The sequence below is a fragment of the Amblyomma mixtum genome, chromosome 3 (genome assembly GCF_055824585.1).
Source record: "Amblyomma mixtum isolate Tamu chromosome 3, ASM5582458v1, whole genome shotgun sequence".
NCBI lineage: Eukaryota > Metazoa > Arthropoda > Arachnida > Ixodida > Ixodidae > Amblyomma > Amblyomma mixtum.
Window position 1 is genome coordinate 269,627,069 of NC_143014.1, and position 21,369 is coordinate 269,648,437.

At 49.6% G+C, this 21,369-nt stretch overlaps 1 protein-coding gene across 1 annotated transcript in view; it reads right to left on the bottom strand.

The window, feature by feature from the left end:
• Positions 1-3,516: 3,516 nt before the first annotated feature.
• The window catches only part of LOC149354714 (uncharacterized), a 94,509-nt gene continuing 76,656 nt past the window's right edge, over positions 3,517-21,369 (bottom strand). Inside the window, exons 2-3 of the mRNA XM_089576027.1 lie at positions 6,997-7,149; positions 3,517-3,636 (exon numbers count right to left, since the gene is read on the bottom strand). Of these exons, the coding sequence (XP_089432153.1) occupies positions 3,526-3,636; positions 6,997-7,149 (264 nt within the window). The 3' untranslated portion in view covers positions 3,517-3,525. The remainder of the gene's footprint in view (positions 3,637-6,996; positions 7,150-21,369) is intronic.

Sequence of the window (21,369 nt, forward strand, 5' to 3'; positions counted from 1 at the left end):
TACGCTTGCATCGCACAGTATACGGGAGTGTCCGCATTTAGCTTTCATTAAAATACGGCCGCCATGGCCGGGGTCGGAGTTGCGACCTTGGGATGAGAACCTGAACGTCGCAGCTACGAAGTCACCGCGGCAGGTAAGAGAGCCCTTTAATACCCTTCACTTGTCATGAATCTTCCGCGCAACGTAATGGGATAGATTTCTGCGTTTGTAGGGGTGACTCCGTCGCACTGCTAGCAGTCTATTGTGGGCTAGCGGGGTAGTGGCGGGCCAAAGGCAGTGGACTGACACGTCATTTCTGCAGAGCAATTTATGTTGTGCAAGCGACATTCTGCGTGAGAATAAAAGATTTGATGTGTGCTGCTCTGCCGTCTCAGCTACAGGCGTCAATTGCTGTAGTAGGCTACGCTACGGCTGAAAACCGAGGTTTTTGCTACATTGCGAACATCTGCGTCTACAAAAAGCATTTAACGTCTTCGTTCGGATCGTCGAGGCTGTCGTTTGGTTGCCACGCGGGAGCAAGCTAAACTCTCTGCTCCCGGTAAGAAAACAGGAGGCGTAGTAATTGTTCTCTGTTTTCGCCCCGTAATCGGAGCCCCCCTTCCCCCCCCCCCCCCCCCCGTGTGTTTGTAGAAGTCGAATTGATATCTCGATCTTCGAAGCGCCGACTATGTGAAGAATTCCTTGGATACCTGTCGCCTCATCATGAAACAGAGGGAAATTGAGCCAATTCCGTGCTCGAGCTTCACCATTAGTGCTGATATTAGGGACAGCTATAGGAAACTGCAGGGCAGTAGGAGCTGGCACGCTTCATTACGCACTCGCCTGTTTAGCTATTGGGATAACACCCCCGACACGCGAGCTGCGTGTGCCTGAGCTTCGTTACTTATTTTTACCGACGTGTACAGCCTAGGAACCGCAGGGATGAAGGGGTGGTGTGGACGATGCTGTATACTGCGCTTCAGCACTGCAGGAAGGGAACAAGCAGCTGTACTTAGTTAACTGCCACTTCACCACATGCAAAATCAATTATGTATTCTCAGGAATAACAGAAAGCGAATTCAGGAGAATGTGACGCCTATAGCGGCCACTTCCACACCGTGGAGGCAGAGCTACGAGTGTGGAGTGCTATTGTTTGATAAGTTGACTACGTTTTATATCACACTGCGGGTGAAAACAAAGCACTGACTGGCAGTCCGTGCATGCTTGCTCGTTTATTTTATCACTCGCCGACATTTTTCAGTGGCAGAAAATATATATTTTTTTTTCATTTGGATAGAAACTCCCTTAAATCAAATTAGCTATGAACTTCGAAGCTGGGTAGTTAACTTTGCATTGCTGGCAGCGACTCAGCCAAGCTCTGCCGAAATTATTTTACCTAAGAGTTGGAATGCGTGCCATGTAGCGTCCGCTGCACTTCCCAGCCGCAATCAATTATGCCAGGCGGATATGTACTAGTTGCGTGCGCAGCCGTCGTTTGGATGGCCAGCCTGGTGGCACATTTTCAATTGCACCTTTGTATCCAAAGCTAAACTCATGCTTCTTTTCCCCCTAAGTACAAACGTGTGGAGGCAAAAGACCCGCACTAGAGCTCTGAGGAGAGCGGACGTGTCTGGCTGCTCCTCCCGCAAAGTATTCGTGCCTCTGGCTAGCGTTGCGGCTGGTCAGGGGTCATGCTGCGTGTCTCCAGCAAGCCCCCGACGCATGCGCGGCACTCCCAACGCGCTGCGACTCATTTCCCCTACCTGGAGCTGATGCTGGTGCTGCGGCGGACAAGCTGCCCCCCACGCACCCAGTACTACGAGCTGCCCCCCCCCCCCCCCCCCACCCTCGTCGGCACAACGTTGTTTCCACCCATCCGTTTGCTCTCGCACGCAGGTAACAGAACAGGGGAGTGGACACTCAGGTTCCACCACCTGTTCGGCACCACCTTGGTACGTAATGTTGCATGGTGTCGTGGCATGTGCTGGAGCTCAGGCTGTAGAAAGAGGCGACACGTTATCAGTTGAACCTCGCGCTGGGCCCGCTGAAATGTCCTAAGTCGTGATGGTTTTACGCTCATTTTGGCTCTATTGCTCTCGTGTGGAATTTGCCACACTCTTCTTTTTCTAAGGTGCAGAGAATGCCCCTCAATGCGCTTGTCAACCGTGCTCTATTTTTCGCTCTCGACGTCCTTTTCACACTATTTTTAGCACAGGAGATGTTGGAGTGCATTTTCTACTCTCGAGTCCAGTTATGGCGTTCTAGATAATGCAGACCGTGACGCACGTTACTGAGGACGAATAAATGGATACGCTTGTACTTCACCGCCGCTTGGACCCGACGTCTCAAAGTATTCGGGATCGTCGAATTATTCCGCAGGGCCGAATTACTGAACACGGGCTGAAGCGAATGTGGCATAAAGATCAATCCTCTTGGCGTGTTGACTCTTTCGGACATCCACGCGTCTCTAGGAAATTCCACTCAGCCGCGAACCGCCGCTTGGCATCAGAGGAGCAAGGTCAACCGCATCGCCACCACTTCTTGCCCGCGCGACTTACTCCAGTGATGCACACAAAGTGAACGAAGCAGGGGAAAACGTGGGGGTGCTTGCCAACGTCTTCGTCTGGGCGAAGCATTCCTCGTTGGCAGAGGAATAGGGCCTTCACTCCGAGGAGGAAGGCTGGCTGAGGAAGACGTGATGGGTAAACGGCGTTAGGATGGCAGGTGTGAAATCTGTCCAGGTATGGTGGCTGCTAAAGAGGATTAACCGGTTCACCTGCCATAGTGAAGAAAGATATGTGCCAGCTCAGCAGAAATCAATCCAGGAGGTGGGGAGGGTGGAGAGATCGCAAACATGGGCCTGAAAGGCTGTATGTCCCCACACGGGGAGCTGCGACAGGTGGCATGGTATGGTGTAGTATATTAAGTCAATGATTAAACAATATCTAGTCAGTCAATAGTCATCGGTCAATAACATTAGTCAATAATTAATCAGCTAATTAATGAACACAACAGTAGTACTTAATGCCACTGTATAAAGCTAGTATATAACGTGGGTAATTAACTGGTTTAATTAATGTAGCTAATTATTCAGGCCATCTGATGTCATGAGAGCGTGACGTCATCCATACGTCTGATGACGTCACGCCTACAACCAACCAGAGTACAGCAACAAAATGCACACATCGTCGAGCGGTAGCATCGGAGATCGGAGAGTGGAAGGTGTTGAAAGGGGCCGACTTGGAGCCACCAACGTCGTGGCAAACGCTAATACTTTCGCATTTCTGCAATGCAGTCTCTGCAGTGATTTTTTTATGTTTTTTAATCTGTTCACGTTCAAAATCTTTCAAAGTACATTTGTCGAAACGTTGGCAAGCATCCTGAGACTTTACCCTGCTTTGTTCACTTTGTGTGTGTCAAAAAACCACCTGCCTGCCCTCTCTATCATTGACTGCAATGAGAGATGACGATTATCGACTGTACTCTCCATTTTGCCATCTGACGTTAAAAATGCGTAAACGTGCTTTTGAACGCTTACCCTTCTCCTCATCGCCGCGTAGTATCTGAGGTGATCGGCCCTGAAACACCGGTAACAGATCCTCCGGGTGGGATTAGAACAGCCTTGTCTTCGGCTCCTCTCTGTGGATCCTGTGGGAACTGCGATCAGGCGTGTTGTATATTACCACAATTCAAGAGACAGACAAAGTTTGCTCGCAATAAAACTATATGACAACACACAGTGTCCCATCATGCAGCGATGCCGACAATGACATCGCTGTCCGCAGAATATGTGGATAAATCCGTACCTCCCGGCTATCGGCTCAAGGAACCAATGGACTACAGCTGAACGCCGGAAGTGCGTTCCCATATGGTGTCCCATCTCTTGTTAGGTGCGCATGTGGTGTCCCATCTCTTGTTATTGTGGGCATGTGGTGTCCCATCTCTTGCTAGTGTCCTTGTTGCGCCGCCGTTCATTTCTTCTTTGTCCATGTAGCTCAATTTCATTTCATCTGGGTCCGTTGGATGACGCTGCCCACCCGCCCGGTTAGTATCTGCTCGGGTTGAGAGATGGGCAGCTTCGTTGCCAGGGTTTGCCTCGTCGCTAGGGACCCAAAGAAGCTTCATACGCGTTTCTGGTTCCATTAGCTTCTTTTTAACTGTGGTCCATCCTATTTACCCGATATGAAGCATCCTAATGCTGACATCTAGTCCAATATTATAAATTTCATGCCTTCAGTGATGGCTGCGCTTTCAATACCGGCTTCTGCAGCCTCCACTATATTTTGTTTGTATCTATTTACTCTTGACAGTTCTTCCTATTCCGTCCACGACCGCTATCGCATACGTGTATTGCTTATGAGTGAAGCGTCTACATATGCTGCTGGCTTGAGCGCCAGAGTTGTCCCGACAGACTCTGCGCGTGCGCGCCTTGGCCCATTGTTGTGGTCACCCGCTGGTGACCGCTGGAATTCTGGCTCTTCTGGAGCGCCCTGTTAGCGGGGAAAAGATTAACCATCTTGAGTATCTCGTCGTACTGTTGCGCGCACAATAGCCTCCACCAATGTGCTGCTCTTTGCACTAGTATGATTTCGCTAGCAGTATTGTAAATGAAAGCCTTGACGCATATCATTCTGTAGTCATGCCTCCCTTTGCCGAACAAGCGTTTATCAACCGGGAGGTAAGGCAATCACATCCTACAGACGCGCTGTCCACCACAACTTTATTTTTACGCTCTGACGCCTAAGTTCAATTGTTGCTCAGAAAGAAGTTTGTCTATGCCAATAAGTTAACCCCCCAGCATGGTTCGCGCAATAAGCTGTTAGGGAAAAATGTGTCTAGCACGTGACTGACAGCCGAACGGATACTAGCGTAACTTTTTCTAAATAGCGGGTAACCGAAGTGCTCGATATGGCCTTAAGTGGAATGCTCTGTTTTTTTTTTTACTCCTATCCGATCGTGTTTCGTGCAATTCTTCCAACTGGCTAGGCGTATGTCTCAGTCTATGTTTCAGGCTAGGCCTAAGTTAACGAGGGGCTGGATTGGAGCTAATGGGTTCTGAATAATGGTTTTTGTAACAGCCGAAAGGGTACGACTGCACAAAGAAAATACGATGCATTAGGATGTTGTGTATGGCTAGGGAAGCGGTCTGACATGGAATGTTACCTGGCTGAAGCAAACGAAACCTAAAAGGCAGTTTGCGCGAGGCAATTTAAAAAGAACATGCCATGTTGAAAAGCCGTCGTGACGTCCGCGACCTGCCGTATGGTTCGTTCATTTGAGTCTTGAGCCATGGGCACCTAGCTGCGGAGTGAAATGGCATCGCATCTGGTATCTTCAGTTCAGAAGGCATTCGCACGTATGCTGGTCGACTTGTGCCAACGAAGCTAAAAAGGACTTCAGTGCATTCCATTGTGTGCCGAATTACTTGGGTGGTGTGCCCGCGCGCTTGCGCTTTTCGCTTTAAGACAGATGTCTATGGGCGTGTGTCAAGTCCCCAGGAGGAGTGCTTTACAATCTTCAAGAATATTTGCACGGTTATTTTAGTTCATGCAGCCCGAAAGTGGTTTCTTAAGCCTTTAATATACCAACTTTCAGCTTGAGCGAGAAATAGCCGCCGTATACCCCATGGGTTTCAGTAATGCTGCCTACCGCAAACGAGAGAGTATATAGAGTCACAGAGGCATGAAACGCTTCGCAGCGATCGACACCGCTATGTGGCGCTACATAAAGAGTCTTCAAAGTTGCGTCCTTCACTGCGACAATGAAGTGATAGTACCCCAAGCTTCACATCGCCCCGACATAACGACTGCGCCTACACCTGGGTAGCTTAGATAGCCCAAGTCAATCTAGATCACTGTTTAATAGTGGTCAGCGGAAAGCATTCAGTTGCTAGCGGCTATGCCAAAGACCACCTGCACTGATGTGGACAATACTGTAAACGTCGGACAACGTAGCAAGCTCAGCTTTCGCTGCAAAAATATGTTGCGCCACCTCACTGCGTGTAGGAAACGTGCTTCATCGTAGTTGAGACAATTTGTAACCGCCTTACCGAGGTCCTTCGCCAGTGCCGCTCCATAAGCTAGCAGCTCAATGTGTAGGGTGTTTACTACGCATGAAGCTAACAGGACACGAATATTCTGACCGTGTTTCAATGAAGCTTTTACGGCATCAGGACAGCGATGTTCGGGTTCTGCTGCAAAGCGAAGGGCGTTTTGGTTAAACTTGAAACTCATTTGCTGTGGAACGCCGCCCGTAAGGATTGGATGTTGGCAATACGGTGTGTAACAGAAACACTTATCCGTCTTAGCATCCTAAAGTGAGAATAAGAGCCCCCCCCCCTAACATAATAAGAGCCCGCCAACAGCCCCTCGGGTCGGTTGCAAGATTCTAGGAGTACCGCGTTGCTCCTCTCCACGCGACTATATTTGGTAGGAATATGGCTGTCGCGTCCTGACTTTCCCAGCGCAGCAATCCCCTTTATTCTGTCCTTTGTACCTCCCTCTGCAATATCATTTTCGTAAGTAATTACCTAAACATTTGCGCATAGGTGACACAGGCAAATTCAGCGATATTATGTCCGGTCAGAAGACAGGGGACCAATATTTTTGAAACTCCTTTAAGGAGCACCTCGTGAATCTATTCAGGTATTTGAGGACTGCCCGGAGGCTTTGTAAGGGCGCCGCTCACAGCCAATTCACTGAAACAATGTATGCTAGCTGACCAGGCAAGGTTGGGCTGTTTATGGTAGGGTAGCCTTCTACTTTCGATGTGCGGCGGGGCGAGGTAAAGGAATGTGATACCCTGAAACCTTAGATAGTGACATCAGCCGCGCCTGAGTCGAGCGACCACGAAGGGCGCATTTTAGCCTGCACCGTGGCCCACCCGGGCGACACCCTCAGCGGCTAGTAGTCGTCAGCGGCGGCTCTAACTTACGGCAGACCAGAATGGCGGCGCCGTTTTCACAAGAGATATTTGCAAGTATGATTTTGTTCTGTCCAAGGAATCACGAACGCTTACCTTCATTTCTCGGCGCGAGGGAAGGCTCTTGATCTGATGCGCCTCCAGTGGCCGTTCCTCCTTTTGTCTCTTCGTGGCCGGCCGAGTCTGCTGACTCCGGCTCCTCGCCACGCGAACCCCCTGGTGCCGGCCTCCTACTCTCAGTGTCTTCTTCTGCAAGGAGAGCAGATGACTTCATGAGCACGAGGCGACAGGGAGGCTGCGCTGCTGTGCGCCAGATTGAAAGTGTGCTGCCTACTGCAGCAAGGAATGGCATTCACGAGAGTAGCGAGACGGGTGAGTTCGCGGAACATGTCCAAGCACCAGCGCCTATCCTTGGTTTCTCCTGCGTCTCTTCGCCTGTTTTTTTCGTGCTGTTTGTAAAACAGGAATGACGCGCACGGTTCGCACGTACGGTTCATGTACTGTAGAACGTATTGGTCTCTGCAGCACGAAAGGCAACGAAGTTTGAGCGTTATGTTACTCCATGCTTTTTGTGACAAGCATAAGTTTTCCTGTTTTCTGATTAGTTTACGTCCTGTCGTGCTATATCCAAACGTAATTTTCATCTTAAGTGAAGAACCGAAAACTGTCTTTCTGTGTAAACTGGCAGCTCCCTTGCATACTGGAAGGATCTGTAAAAATCACTCTTCCGAAAATAAACGCGAGTGCGTTCTCGAGCGGCTCGCGGTTTCCTTACATCGAAAGCGGGTCCTGGATACAGCCACGGCGGCTGAGCGTAAAATGAGACCTTAAAGAGGCGCCCATGTCTATTTCTCTCGCGGCCGCGCACGAAATGCGTTGTTACAAGCCCAACATCCGTGCTCCCTCAAGGCGCTCTTGACGCGTGTGAATGTTGGTGAGTGCGCCGGAGCAATGCCTCAATAAAACTTTCGCTGGGCTACTCGGGGTCCATTATTTTGGGTCACAACTTAGCGCAGCATAAAAACATTCACAAGTGAGTCCGTTGTCCTGTGTGCCTGACTTGTGAACGTTGTCACGTTGCGCTAAGTGGCAACCAAAGAGAATGCGTAAATGGCGAGCTCAGCACGCCACGTAAACGCTTTCTTGCAGCTTACATTCGCAAAATGGTTCTCCGGATTCTTTGTGGAAGTCAACGACATTTGGATTACAGCTATCGTCGAAGTGCACTTACCGCAGCACCATGGAAGCGTGTGCTTGCTCTACGTGGGACACGTCGAAAGTGTACTAGTAAACTGCCACACACTAGCGTTCGTTGCGCGCATAATGGGTAGCAGAGACGTCCCAAGGACTATTATATGCTGTCAGGTGAATCGCCTTTGCCTGAACACGGCGTAAATGGCAATTTAAACCTCAGTGATGTTCAGACATGCTACGCGAAGCGGTAGCTCGAAGTAGTAACCGCCCGAGAATGACTGTTTTTATAAAAAAAGACATTAAGGAACGAGGACATATTTGCTCCATATTTTAAAACAATCCCCCACAGAGCAGAAGTCTAACGAGCAATTACTCACGATCTGTGGCCCCATATTGAAGCCTCAAAGCTATCAATCTTTCTGGAATAATCGGTTCGGATCCCACCGGCGGCAGTGTTGTTATTTCTTCTGCTTTTCTAATCAATTAGCTTTAAGCGATAACATGTTCAGTAATATTCTAAATTGACCAACACAACAAAATAAATAAATTAATTTAAAAAAAAATCTCCTGTGCCCCATGGTTTCTGTGGCTGTTGGCTTCTTTCATATTTATAACGAGCCCCTCATTCCCCTTCACTTGTTTGCTTAATTGCTTAGCGAGGGCCTCGGTTCTGGCAGCCTTGACTCCATAGGAAGCATAAGAGGGTTCTCACGCAGCTTCCACCCTCTCCGTTCGATGACGCTCTACGTCACACCTGCGGTAACTCAGGACGTTCTACGTCCGCCGCTTATGAACGTGGGTGGCGCTGATGAACACTCTCAAGGTTAGGTTACTTGTAAACATAAATACCCCCGAAAGCAGAAGATTTGACAGCCGTCGCCGTAGCTCAGAGGTAGAGCACCGGACGCGTAATTCGGAGGTCGTGGGTTTGGATCCCACCGGCGGCAGTGTTGTTTTTTCTTCTGCTTTTCTAATCAATTAGCTTTAAGCGATAACATGTTCAGTAATATTCTAAATTGACCAACACAACAAAATAAATAAATTAATTTAAAAAAAAATCCCCTGTGCCCCATGGTTTCTGTGGCTGTTGGCTTCTTTCATATTTATAACGAGCCCCTCATTCCCCTTCACTTGTTTGCTTAATTGCTTAGCGAGGGCCTCGGTTCTGGCAGCCTTGACTCCATAGGAAGCATAAGAGGGTTCTCACGCAGCTTCCACCCTCTCCGTTCGATGACGCTCTACGTCACACCTGCGGTAACTCAGGACGTTCTACGTCCGCCGCTTATGAACGTGGGTGGCGCTGATGAACACTCTCAAGGTTAGGTTACTTGTAAACATAAATACCCCCGAAAGCAGAAGATTTGACAGCCGTCGCCGTAGCTCAGAGGTAGAGCACCGGACGCGTAATTCGGAGGTCGTGGGTTCGGATCCCACCGGCGGCAGTGTTGTTTTTTCTTCTGCTTTTCTAATCAATTAGCTTTAAGCGATAACATGTTCAGTAATATTCTAAATTGACCAACACAACAAAATAAATAAATTAATTTAAAAAAAAATCCCCTGTGCCCCATGGTTTCTGTGGCTGTTGGCTTCTTTCATATTTCTGGAATAATGATTTTTGAAATAAAAGTGCACTTTGTGGCAATCAAAGGAATGAGACCAAGGCATCAGCTACACAGCACCGCATGGCACAAAAAAAGGTGCTGGGCGTCTCTTTGTCGTCTCCAGGCAGTGCACACGAAGGTATTAATCGTAACTGTAGTTTGACCTAAATTCCTCTTCATCACGCAGAACGCTCCCAAATCAAAGGATTAACGTAGTTTCCTATTCAACCCTTTGGAATGGCATTTCGGTTTCATCGGCTAGCCGCCCAAGTAGGCTATGTTAGCTGGCCCTGAGCGCTCCTGGCTTTCAGCTGGATCTAGGACGAATTTTTTCAACTCTTACGATGGCTCCAGGAAGATTAGCAGTGTAGCTATTCCGTATACTGCGCTGAGATTAGCCTTAACCGTAAGTTTTCGCTTCTGAAGAGACCCCTTTTGAATAATAGCGATTATTGCTCTGAATTGCGACGAGGGTCGAAGGGACTGATGAGAACTGCTTTTACATGAAGTCAACGGCCCGTATTAAAGCGGTAGAGGCACTAATAACCGCGCAGAACAGCAGCACGCTTCAACGCAGCGCAAGCACTGCTCGCGCTCGGTCGACCAACGTCACAGAAAGGTGTGCGCTAGCGGTAAGCTGTAGAAAAGTCGAACTACGAACTAGCGCAGTATGAGGGTACACTAATTACTACAGGAGTAGAAGGAGCTTTGCAGTTTAGTGTACACAAGGGACAAAGAAGGCTGACACTAACCTCCGTCGCCGGCTTCATCGTCGAGGTCACGAATGCCCCTCCGTGCAGCAAAAATCCTCTGGCGAATCAGGCGGGCTAAGAAAGCTCTGAACCCTGAGCTTCCGGGCATTGTGGACGTTACTTGTTTGGTTCTGGAATCCTCGAGCTCGCTCCAGAGCACGCGGCACGCTCACAAACGGCTTTCGTTTCCGAACCACGCGACGCAGGAGCGCCTCCGGTGACGAGGACGACGACCAAAGCTGCGTCGTGTTATTCAAGAAAAGCTCAGTGGTAGTGTTTGCAACATATATCTCACTGTACGTCTCCATAATATATCACATCGACCGAATTCCATAGGTGGAGTTCGTAAATTACTTGTGTGGTACCAACCTATAGATTCGACTGGTGGCCTCACATAAAGAATAATGTCGTGAAAGAAAACCGTGCTCTCGTTTGGCTGACATGATAGGAAATAAAAAATTTGCAATGCGGGAAGGCTCTTTGCGTATAAGGCTAGCTGTGTGAGGCCCACACTGGAAATCGGTTGTGTCTTCATCTCTGGTTACCCAAATTACATGCTCAGCACTTATTCCAGTTGCAAAGGTGCGGTTTTCGTCTTTACTTTGGAGTCCCAAAATTCGTATCTAACGCCTTTTCTAACGGTTGTCCTTTACCTGGAGGCCCTCATTTCCGACTCCCGCTTCCAACCGCTCAAGGGCTGAACCTTCCTGTGGTCTTCTGAGCCTACCTTCGGTGTGGCTACCCCTATTTTCGTTTCGCATCCCTCTGTTTTTCACTTGTTTATGACCAGGTTTCTGTTCCCTCAGCTTGTGTTTGCACAGATGCTCTTATCAAAGCTTAATGTGAACCTCATCTCTTCACTTCGGGTTGTTTGTTCAAATGCTGAGGTGGTTCTCTTTTACGACCATATTCTTCCATCCAATGGAAGAATTCTTCCCTACAAAGATGGCATGAAGTTAGTACAGTTTAAGCTCAGAGATAAATGGCAGTCTGAATGGAATATTGAAGGTAATAATAAGCTCCACTTAGTTAAACCATTTATAGAAGAATGGAAGTCATGCTCCCACCAAGAACGTATCATCGAAGTTATTTTATGCCGCCTCCGTATTGGACACACACATCTCACACACAACTTCCTACTTACAAAAGAAGACAAACCTGTTTGTGAAAAGTGCGGAGATGATCTAACAATAAACCACATATTATTCTCATGTACAGAACTTGAATCACTAAGGAAAAAACATTTCACTACCTTTTACAAAGAACACATTCCTTTTCATCCAGCATTGATTTTAGGCGAAGATGCACTTGTCAGTATACCCTGTGTTTTTAGCTTTTTAAGGGAAGCCAGTATTCTTCATCAACTCTAATCTACTCACCCTGTGCTTCACTACATACAATTATACACCTCAGCCGCTTTCTCAATCATGAGAAGGAGGCTGAGGTCTTTATCTAAGTTGTTGGGAGCCTCGAAATCCTTGCCGAGCCAAGGATGTCTGCGGAGGTAACCCAACCTTCAAAAGTTTCTGCTATCAGACATTTTTTAAAATTCTTGTCTTTCTTCATCTAGTTAGTAAAAATAACTTTTAGGCCCTTTACACCACCGTTTTTATCCACTTTGTTTTCAAACTCTGCTGAAGCATATTTTTTCCATACCTTGTTCTTGGCGCATGATAGCCTTAGCTGCTTATGCGCCAATAAACCCAACACAACACAACACACACTTCCATCCAATGGGAGGCACTTGGCTGCTAATATGCTGAATGGTGCTGTACTCGTGGAATACCTTGACAAATTCCCCCATAAATCTGTCGTCTCGCCACACGCATGTGGCAGCAGCCAAGAGGCGGCAGTCCGGATTTAGTCTCAGGCTCTTTTAGACTTTCCGTACGTATCCACAAATAACGGGGATATTTTGGGCTGAATCTTTGGCACCTTGGATTTTCGCAACATTCCTTGCAACGGTCGTCGTTATCGCAGATTAACTCTCACTTTAAGTACCTCTCGAAACATCAGAGATTCCTGTTTTTAGCCTATCCCTTGAGTTTTCGGTACCCTATATTGTGAAAGCACTCCGTTCCTTCTTAGCCCCAGGGCACTGCGGTGTTTTCTAAAACAAGATTGCCGACTTCTTTTGTAAATTGGCTCTCGTTGTAGCTGTTAGTTTTAGCCTGCCCAACCCAAGTATGTTGGTAAAATCCCGTTTCCAACGTTACCAAATTATCGCCGCTCGAGGCCGTGCTCGCTTACTACCTCGGATAGCCATCATTTAATGTAACCTTGGAATACATGTACATTCACATAGATACCGGCTCTGTGAGATGTCAGTGGTTTTAAAGTAATGGAGAGTCCCAGCCTCATTTGGGTATCTATGCGGATATGGATGCACAACGACAAGCCTTTGCATCTTGTGTAGGGGAGTAGAATCACTCAGGACTGACATTCTATCTTGCCGGCGTCTAGCACTTGAAAGGAGGACTTATGCAGAGAGCCCCTCAAGAGGTTAGGTCATAGCTCTGGGTTCTCCTTTGGCGCGAGCTTTCGAGAATATACGTCGAACCCGGTTTGTTAGTATATACATGAGTTCATTACTGCAACCGGCGGATTTAAATGTTAACTGTTCTCATAATTCTTACAAAATCTATCACGCTGTTGTGCGTTTTTGTTTTCATTATTCCCAGCCAGTTCTGTGATCTATTCATTCTTAAGAGAAGTTGCTGTAGGGCTAATTTTGCTGGATATTTACATCCTTACATTTTTTGAGCTTGTTAAAAATCAAGAATGCAATATTCATTCGGCTTCAGTACTGTATCTTATTCATGTGAGCCTTGATCATATACGCCGATATCGTTACAATTCCTTTAAATTTCTTCACCCATTTTCTGGGAAAAGCCCTGATGCCATTCAGCTAAGTTATAAAAGGAAGAAAGATGACGTTTCGGCTCCCAGCACGGGGTCCTTAGAGTGAGTGAAGGAACTTTATTTCCGCCAGAAGAAGACCCGTGCCCCTCCGCGTCCGCACGCGGGCGTCCGAGGAGGGGCAGCGTCACAGCTGGAAGACTAGCAGCGATATAGTTGCGCAGCTTATGCTGCCAGGCGGGTAGCGTTGCGTTCTATACTAAGGTCGGCGCTTCTGATTATGGTCGCCCATTCTCCTACATTATTAATTCTGCCATGCCCTGGGGCACTGGGGCATCGCGATATTATGTGTTCTAGTGTAGCGGTATACCCGCAGAACTCGCAGGCCTCCGCACACTCCCACGTGTCACCTCCTGTCCAGCTCCTCCAGTGGGGGGCTGCGATGTTCCTAGCCTAGAGTCTTCTCCAATCATAGGCCTCAGCCGAGCTAAGCGATCTATCCGTAGGAGGATAGATCCTTCTGCTCTTGTTTTTATTGTCTGTGATGCTATTAAAAGTATTGGTTTCCTCATTAGTACTGAATTCATGTGAGGTGTCCACGACTCCCCGGGGTAAAGAGGAGCGGGCCAGCCTGTGGGCGGCCTCGTTTCCAAAAAAGCCCGAGTCGGCTGGGGTCCGGATAATACTGATATTGTCAGCAGGGATGAAGCCTCTTAGATATTTAGCCTCCATCTCGTGGATGCGTCGCTTGCTGTAATTTCTAATTGTGTCTTTGTAGTCGCTTACTACATATTTGGTACCTAGCTGAGTTAGAGCTATCGCTATTGATCGCCATCTTATCACTTTAGATAGATCAATTTAAAGAAAGGAGGGCGAAGAGAACGGCCAGAAAAATGGATATCTGGCCTGCTACTCTGCACTGGGAAGGGGAGGACGAGAAGAAAGAGGGCCTTGATAGATGATGCTGAGGGAAGAAGAGATATAAGAATATGTGCACGTACATTTGATGGCAACATAACCGCGAGTCAAGGCCCACGTTACTCTACAAAACGTGAAAACGCCCGCATTGTCTGGACTGCTTGCTAACTCTGCGGCCAAGCGCCTAGTCCTCATAGAGTGGCCTGCTGTCCAAACGCTTCACGGCAGACGCCAGCATTAGCCTTCGGCGCGCATATGCTGGACAAACCACAAGTACTTGCTCCAAAGACTCAGTTAAGCCACAAGTAGAACAGTCCGGGGTGTCCGCTGGTCCGATGAAATGTCAGTACGTTCACGTGAAAGCGACGTCTATACGAAGTGTATGAATCAAGCATGCATGAGGCCATGGAATTCCACGCGGAGCCCAAAATGCCATACCCGGGTCTAGCATTTTCGGGCGGATGTTCCGAGTGTCTGGCTTTGCCCATTATCTCGCAATCGCACTTTATATTCCGAGATAAGGCAAGTGGCATCTCATCCAGAGAAAAGCACCACTGTACGGAGGTAACTGCTGAGAGCACTCTTTCCTTCAGCATCGGCTTTGCATACAGGCCTTCATACAGGAATATCTCAGGCAGAGCCATCACCCACGGCGGCTCGACGGGATGATATGGAAAGGCATAGCCTGATGGCATCTGAGGCTGATAGCAGTAAAGTGCACTTGAAAAACTGCTATCCGGCCGCTCATCCAGAGTCTTCGTCAGTGAGTGACAACAGTGTCGGGTAAGTAAGCGTAAATCTATTGATATTGGGCAAGCACGTGCCTCCACAACCATGCCTTACTTATAGGCGTTCCATGACAATCCAAGGAAAGCCTTGAGCACCTGCGCTTGAACGCTCTCTAAAGACTGCAAGCAACAAATGCTCATATTAGTCAGTACTGGGAGGCTGTATCGGATGTAGCATACGAACAGAGTCTGCTATATTCTTAGTAAAGATCGCTCCGTTGAACCCCATTTTATGCCTGCTACGAAGGGAGCATAGCACAGACTAGTCACTCTTTTCTTTAGCATACTGGTGTGCCTCGACCAAAGCAGACCACGGGCAGTGATAATGCCCAAGAATCTGTGTTTGAAGACATCATGTATCTCCGCTCCGTGCAGTGGTAGCGGAAAACAGATCTGCGCGTGAATGCGACCGCCGCACACTTTCCCAGTGCTAAGAGTAAATCTTGGCGCCATCGGTATTTCCATGCAGATGTAAGAGCTCGCTGCAGTCTTACATGCATTTGTGGGCGTGTCGAACCAGAATGCCAGATGCAGATGTCATGGAACACCATGGTAGACCTGAGGACGAGTGGTCTCTCCATCAGGTGTAGACTTGTAAACTGAGTGGCCCCTGAGATAGCTGACAATCCGCAGGTACAGCCGGCCGCCAACACCCCAGTCGTCAAGTGCTTCAAGAATGATGTCATGAAGGACGTTGTCGTAAGCCCCTTTGATATCCAAATAGACAGCCGCTACGAGTCTGCCGCGACGTTTCTCGCGTTCTACTGTCGCAACAATGCCTATGACGCTGTCGACTGAAGATCGTCCCCGCCGAAACCTGGTCATTATGTCCGGATAAAGGGAATAGCTCCCTATATACCACTCAAGTCTCACCAACACCATTCGCTGCATAAATTTTCCAACACAGCTTGCTAGGGCAACTGGCCGACATGAACTAAGCTCGTAGGGAGGCTTTCCTAGCTTCAATAGAGCAACGAGGCGGCTGATCTTCGAGTGTTTGGAATTTTGCCGGAAACAACGGTGTAAGAATTTCTTTAGATGCTGACACTGCGCCCGGCGGCGCGACCCGATCTTGTTTGCCGCTCCCTGCGCCTCCCTCGATAACGGACAGATGGCACCACGCGACGGGGGCTTGTCTCGTCGCCGCATTCCGTCGGCCGTAATGCAGGGGTAGCGCATGTGTTGCGCGATTGTTCGGTGCCTCGGTGCATTACGTGGGCTTTGTTAAGTGCGGCAAGGAACAGTAAGAATGCGGCTGGTGTCGACACCAAATCAATTTGGACTACTTCGTGTTTTACTGCTACGACTGCATGAACGCGCGGAACAGCAGCAAGGACGCGACGGTGTGATCCTTCCGAGCTCGTTACCGAAATAAATTCATTGAAACGCTTTTTTTTTTTATTCGCACGACTGCCAAGAGCATGGTCAACTGTAATACCTCTTAAAGATAAGCGATCGGCCTCAACGTGCATGCTTGCACACTTGGGCCAAAGACCCTATACGCTTATATTCTCACATTGCTTGATCGGTGATCTCATATCGCCGAAGCTGTGACGATATGAGGCCCTCCATGAAGAAAAGATGGTTAACATCGGTGACCTGGGTTGTTTGATGCGCACAGAAATCTCAAGGGCGTTTGCGCATTTCGCCTGCATCGCAATACTACCTCCGAAGCCGGGAATCGCCCCCGCACTGTCTTGATCGGCAGCAGAACGAGCGCCAAGAGGGGAAAGAAACCATCCGTCCCACGGGTTCTTCAGTGGCGGCGCTCAAAACGTTTTAGTGGCTAGTGCAGTGTACTTTTACATAAACGACGCGAAAATAATTTGCGAAAATGCCGCTGGCGTTCCTCCCGCCGAGCTCATCTTTTCCGCTCTCACAGATATTGCTGAGCGGCTGACGATCGCAAGCAAAGCTAGACCGGCATGCATGCGAAAAGGTCAAATACTTGAGGCTCTGAACTGGACTTGGTGGATGACAGTTCCGAAGAATTGCAGAACGCCTTCCAATGTGACTATGCTACTGTGACGTTCCGTGCGTGAAATACCAGGGCCCATACCTGAGAACATTCTTCTGGAGGGTGAGCGAGTGTGACGTTCCGTGCGTGAAATACCAGGGCCCATACCTTCGGCGGAATTTTCTTTGTGCTCAACCGTCCTACTCCCTTGTCACCCCTTAAAAGGTCCGCGTTCGGCGGCGCCGCCTAGACGGAGCCCCCAGTGGCGGCAAGCCACTGAAGGGGTATAATGGTACAAAGGCGCCGGCCGGAGGGAAAGCCAGCCCAATTAGGCATGCCTGGCCGTACAAGGACAAGAGAAGAAAGCTGCCGGCGGGAGACAAACGAAATTCCAACGACGGATGTCGGGGATGCCGCAGGGCGCCGCCGTGGAAAGAAGGAAGAAAAAAAAAACATTCCAGTCGGGAAAACAGGACATCGGGCGTGGCCGGCGGAGCAGATATAGCTGGCGAGTGCGGACGAAAGGCACGGAGAGAACGAGATCGTTCACGAAAAAGGGTCCTTCAGCGCCGAAGCCGGAAGGCGCGCAGCTTCTGCCAGCCACCGACGGATCGCAACTCCGGAGACCATCCATCGCCCCCATGACGGCGTCGCCACGTAAGCTCGGACACCCCAGCCTCTGTTGTACCATGTATAATTATTGATTACATCATTTTGTTTAAACTGAGCCATACGGTGTCTTCTTGCCTCTCCGTCCCGTGTGGACCTGCGCATTATGTGGGGTCGTCACACTGGTGTCAGAAGTGGGGTCTCAAAAGCAAATGTCCTCTGAATGCTGCGACATTCATGACTTCAAAATTGTAATCAAAGGGGAATCACGGGACTGATTGTGGGACTTCGACCCCCATTTGAGAGGCTTGAGGCACCGGAGGGCTGGAGCGGAAAAAATGTCTGTAACTGACGGAGCTCCCACTCCACAGCCGTCGCTCGGAGCAAGCATGCTGGCATTAGGAAGCGTCATTCCGACGTTTACGGGAGATAAGACAGGGGTTCCAATCTGCGATTTCTTTTCCATGCTAGAAGAGATTGGGAAAATGGGGGGGTGGTCCGATGCTCAAATGCTGGGAATGGCGAGGTGTAAGATGGCAGGAGCTGCTCATGATTTTGCTTGGCGAAACGAAAAAGTAAAATCCACAAAATCATTTGCGGAATTTAAGAAGCTCGCGTTCGAGCATTTCGACACTGAACCACGTCATGTGCGGGTACAGAGGTTCCGTGACGCCGGACAGATGGTAGGGGAGGACGTGCGAACGTTTGCGTCGCGGCTTCAGCGCCTAGCGCGCGATACGCTGAGTAGGGAGGAGGAAGGAGACCAGCTAAAGAAGAAATACGCGGAGGAACTACTTAAAGAGGAAATGACCGCTTTGTTTGTGGCTGGTCTGCAAGACCCCGTGCGCCGGTTCGTGCTCTCGCGCAAGCCGAGCAATTTCGACCAAGCCGTGGCGGCCGCATTGGATGAGGAACGAAATGAGGCGCTAACGGCGGCCGCAGCGAGAGTTCGCGTCATAGAGAGAGCGGTGCCCAACCCTGAGGTTGCTCTCTTGACAGAGCGGTTAGATCGCTTAGAGCAGCTGCTATCTCAGCAGGTGGAACGCCAGGTTGGAGCGGGCGCTCAACGGCGCCCATTCGCTGGAAACCGGAGACCGCCACAAAGCTACAGGCGCGGTATGCGAGATTTTGAAGAAATCGCGTGCTTCGCGTGCCAGGGTCGCGGACACATCGCAAGGTTCTGCCCAAACGTGCGCCGTGGGGAGCCACAAAGAGAAGCAGGCGAGACACGCCCTAAGCAAGCCTACAGCGAGGCTCCAGATACAGGGACAAAAAGCTAGGTTGTCCTCCCCATCCTGATGAGTGTGGGGAGGGAGCAGCAGCTAATGAGGTGGTGGTGGTTTGTGTGGCCGACGAGGCATGCCCTGTTGTGCGTTGCAAGTTAAATGGTTGTTGCATGGAATTGTTGATAGATACGGGGTCAAAGGTGACCTTGCTTAAGGAAAGCAGCTTTAACACGCTTCGAAGGAAAGGGGATCGCGAGGTGTTGGAAGCGTCTGGTGGTATGGCAACCAAATTTGTAGGCATAACGGGGGATCCTCTTGGCATAAGTGGGCTCTACCGGTTACACTTCACTCTCGGCGGAATTGCATTGGAGCACCCCTGCTACGTATGCCCGGACTCGGTGTCTCTGCCAAACGGAGTGTCAGGTATATTAGGGCAGGATTTTTTGAGAAAAGGGAAGGTAGTAGTCTCATTCTCTGAAGAAGAAGTTAATGCGGGGGGCTCAAAAGTTCCGGTTTTGAACAGGAGCAGGGCTGAGGTTCGCAGTACCGATATTGACACCCGTCAAACAGTGGGATCATTAGAGAAGGTATATTCGCGGGTTGCCGTGAAGCTGGTCGATGAGGCTGTCGTCCTTCCGTGGTCGGAGCACATTTTGTACGCTTATGTGCCTGCAGATGTAGAGAGCGGCGCCGTGGGAGTGCTTGAACCGGTCGACTCTCTTAGTAATGGACTGAAGGCAGCCGCGTGCCTCGTGACTGTTAATGACGCCCACAGAGTGCCCCTACGGGTGGTTAACTGTAGCCAGCAGCCACTGAGCCTTCCCAGGAACAAAACATTGGCTTTCTTCACCTCTGCGATAGAGACACATGAGCCCACCGATACGGTACTCGCAACTGTAGAGCATGCTAGTCCTTCGGCTCCTCCAAATGCGTTGTTCGATCTTTCCCACGTAAAATCCAGGGAGAGGGAGGCTCTGGCTAGTTTGCTGAACGACTACTGAGAGGTATTCGCCGCGTCCAACCTGGATTTGGGCTGCTGTGGCGTTATAAAGCACAGGATAGAAACCGGCACTTCATCGCCCGTTTACCAACGTGCGTACAGGATTCCTTACTCCCAACGTGAGGAGATGGAGCGGCAGGTGTAGGACCTTATTGATCGCGGCATTGTCGAACACTCAAAGTCACCATGGGGAGCACCGGCACTATTGGTGGAAAAGCCAGATGGCTCGTATCGATTGGTGGTGGACTACCGCAAACTAAATGCCGTAACTCGCATCGATCCATACCCCATTCCCAATATACAGGAGACGCTTTCTCAGCTGGGCTCTGCCAGGTACTTCACGGTAGTGGACATGGCGGCGGGATTCTGGCAGATAGCAATGGATCCGGCAGATGCTGAGAAAACGGCATTCAACACGCCCTCAGGGCACTATGAATGGAAAAGAATGCCGATGGGTCTGGTCAACAGCCCTGCTGTCTGGCAGAGAACCGCTGATGTTATCCTGGCGGGTCTTCTGGGGAAGCTGTGCTTCGTGTATATGGATGACATAATCATATACAGTGACAGTTTTGAGAACCACTTGCGCGATATTGAGCAGGTTTTGGTGCGACTAAGAGGAGCTGGTCTCAAGCTGAAGCCTTCTAAGTGCCAATTCCTCAAAAACGAGGTGAAATACCTCGGGCACATTGTTTCAGCTGACGGCGTGCGACCGGACCCTGAGAAACTAAGGTGTGTCTCGGATTTTCCATCCCCGACTAGTGTCCGCCAGGTCCGGCAGTTTCTCGGCCTGATCGGTTACTACCGAAGGCACATAGAGGAGTTCGCCAAGCTCGCTAAGCCGCTCACTGCCTTAACAGCCAAAAATGTCGCCTTTCGCTGGCGCAAAAACGAGGAGGATGCTTTTGGGGCCCTGAAGAGGAAGCTAATGAGTGCACCGCTGTTGCGCCACCCGGATTTTAATTTGCCCTTCGTTTTGGCCACAGATGCGTCAAAGTTCGCAGTTGGTGCTGTGTTATCTCAGGTTATCGAGGGCAAAGAACATCCCGTGGCTTTTGCTAGCCGACAGCTGAGCCCCACAGAGCAGAAGTACGGAGCTACAGAAAGGGAGTGCCTCGCCGTTGTCTGGGCAGTAAAGCACTTCAGATGCTACCTTTACGGCCGCCAATTCAAGCTAGTCACAGACTGCCATCCTCTGAAATGGGTTATGAGTGTCAGGGACCCTAGCTCGCGACTCGCTAGATGGAATCTACAGCTGCAGGAATACTGCTTTGAGGTGGAGCACAAGTCAGGAAAGACACATCTGAATGCTGATGCGCTCAGCCGTACAGCTGCCGTGTCAGCTATAGATGAGTTTGTCCCCGTAGTCGACCCCGCCGAATTACGCACAGAGCAGTGCAAAGATCCTGACCTGAAGCGAATAATCGAAAGCTTACAGGGCGCACCATCTCACCCCGAACAGCTAGGTTATTTCATTGGCAAAGACGGCACCCTGTGTCGGCGCACGAGGCCTACCAGGAAAGGGAGACCAGAGAAAACCGCTTGGGAGAGAGTCGTCATACCTCGGT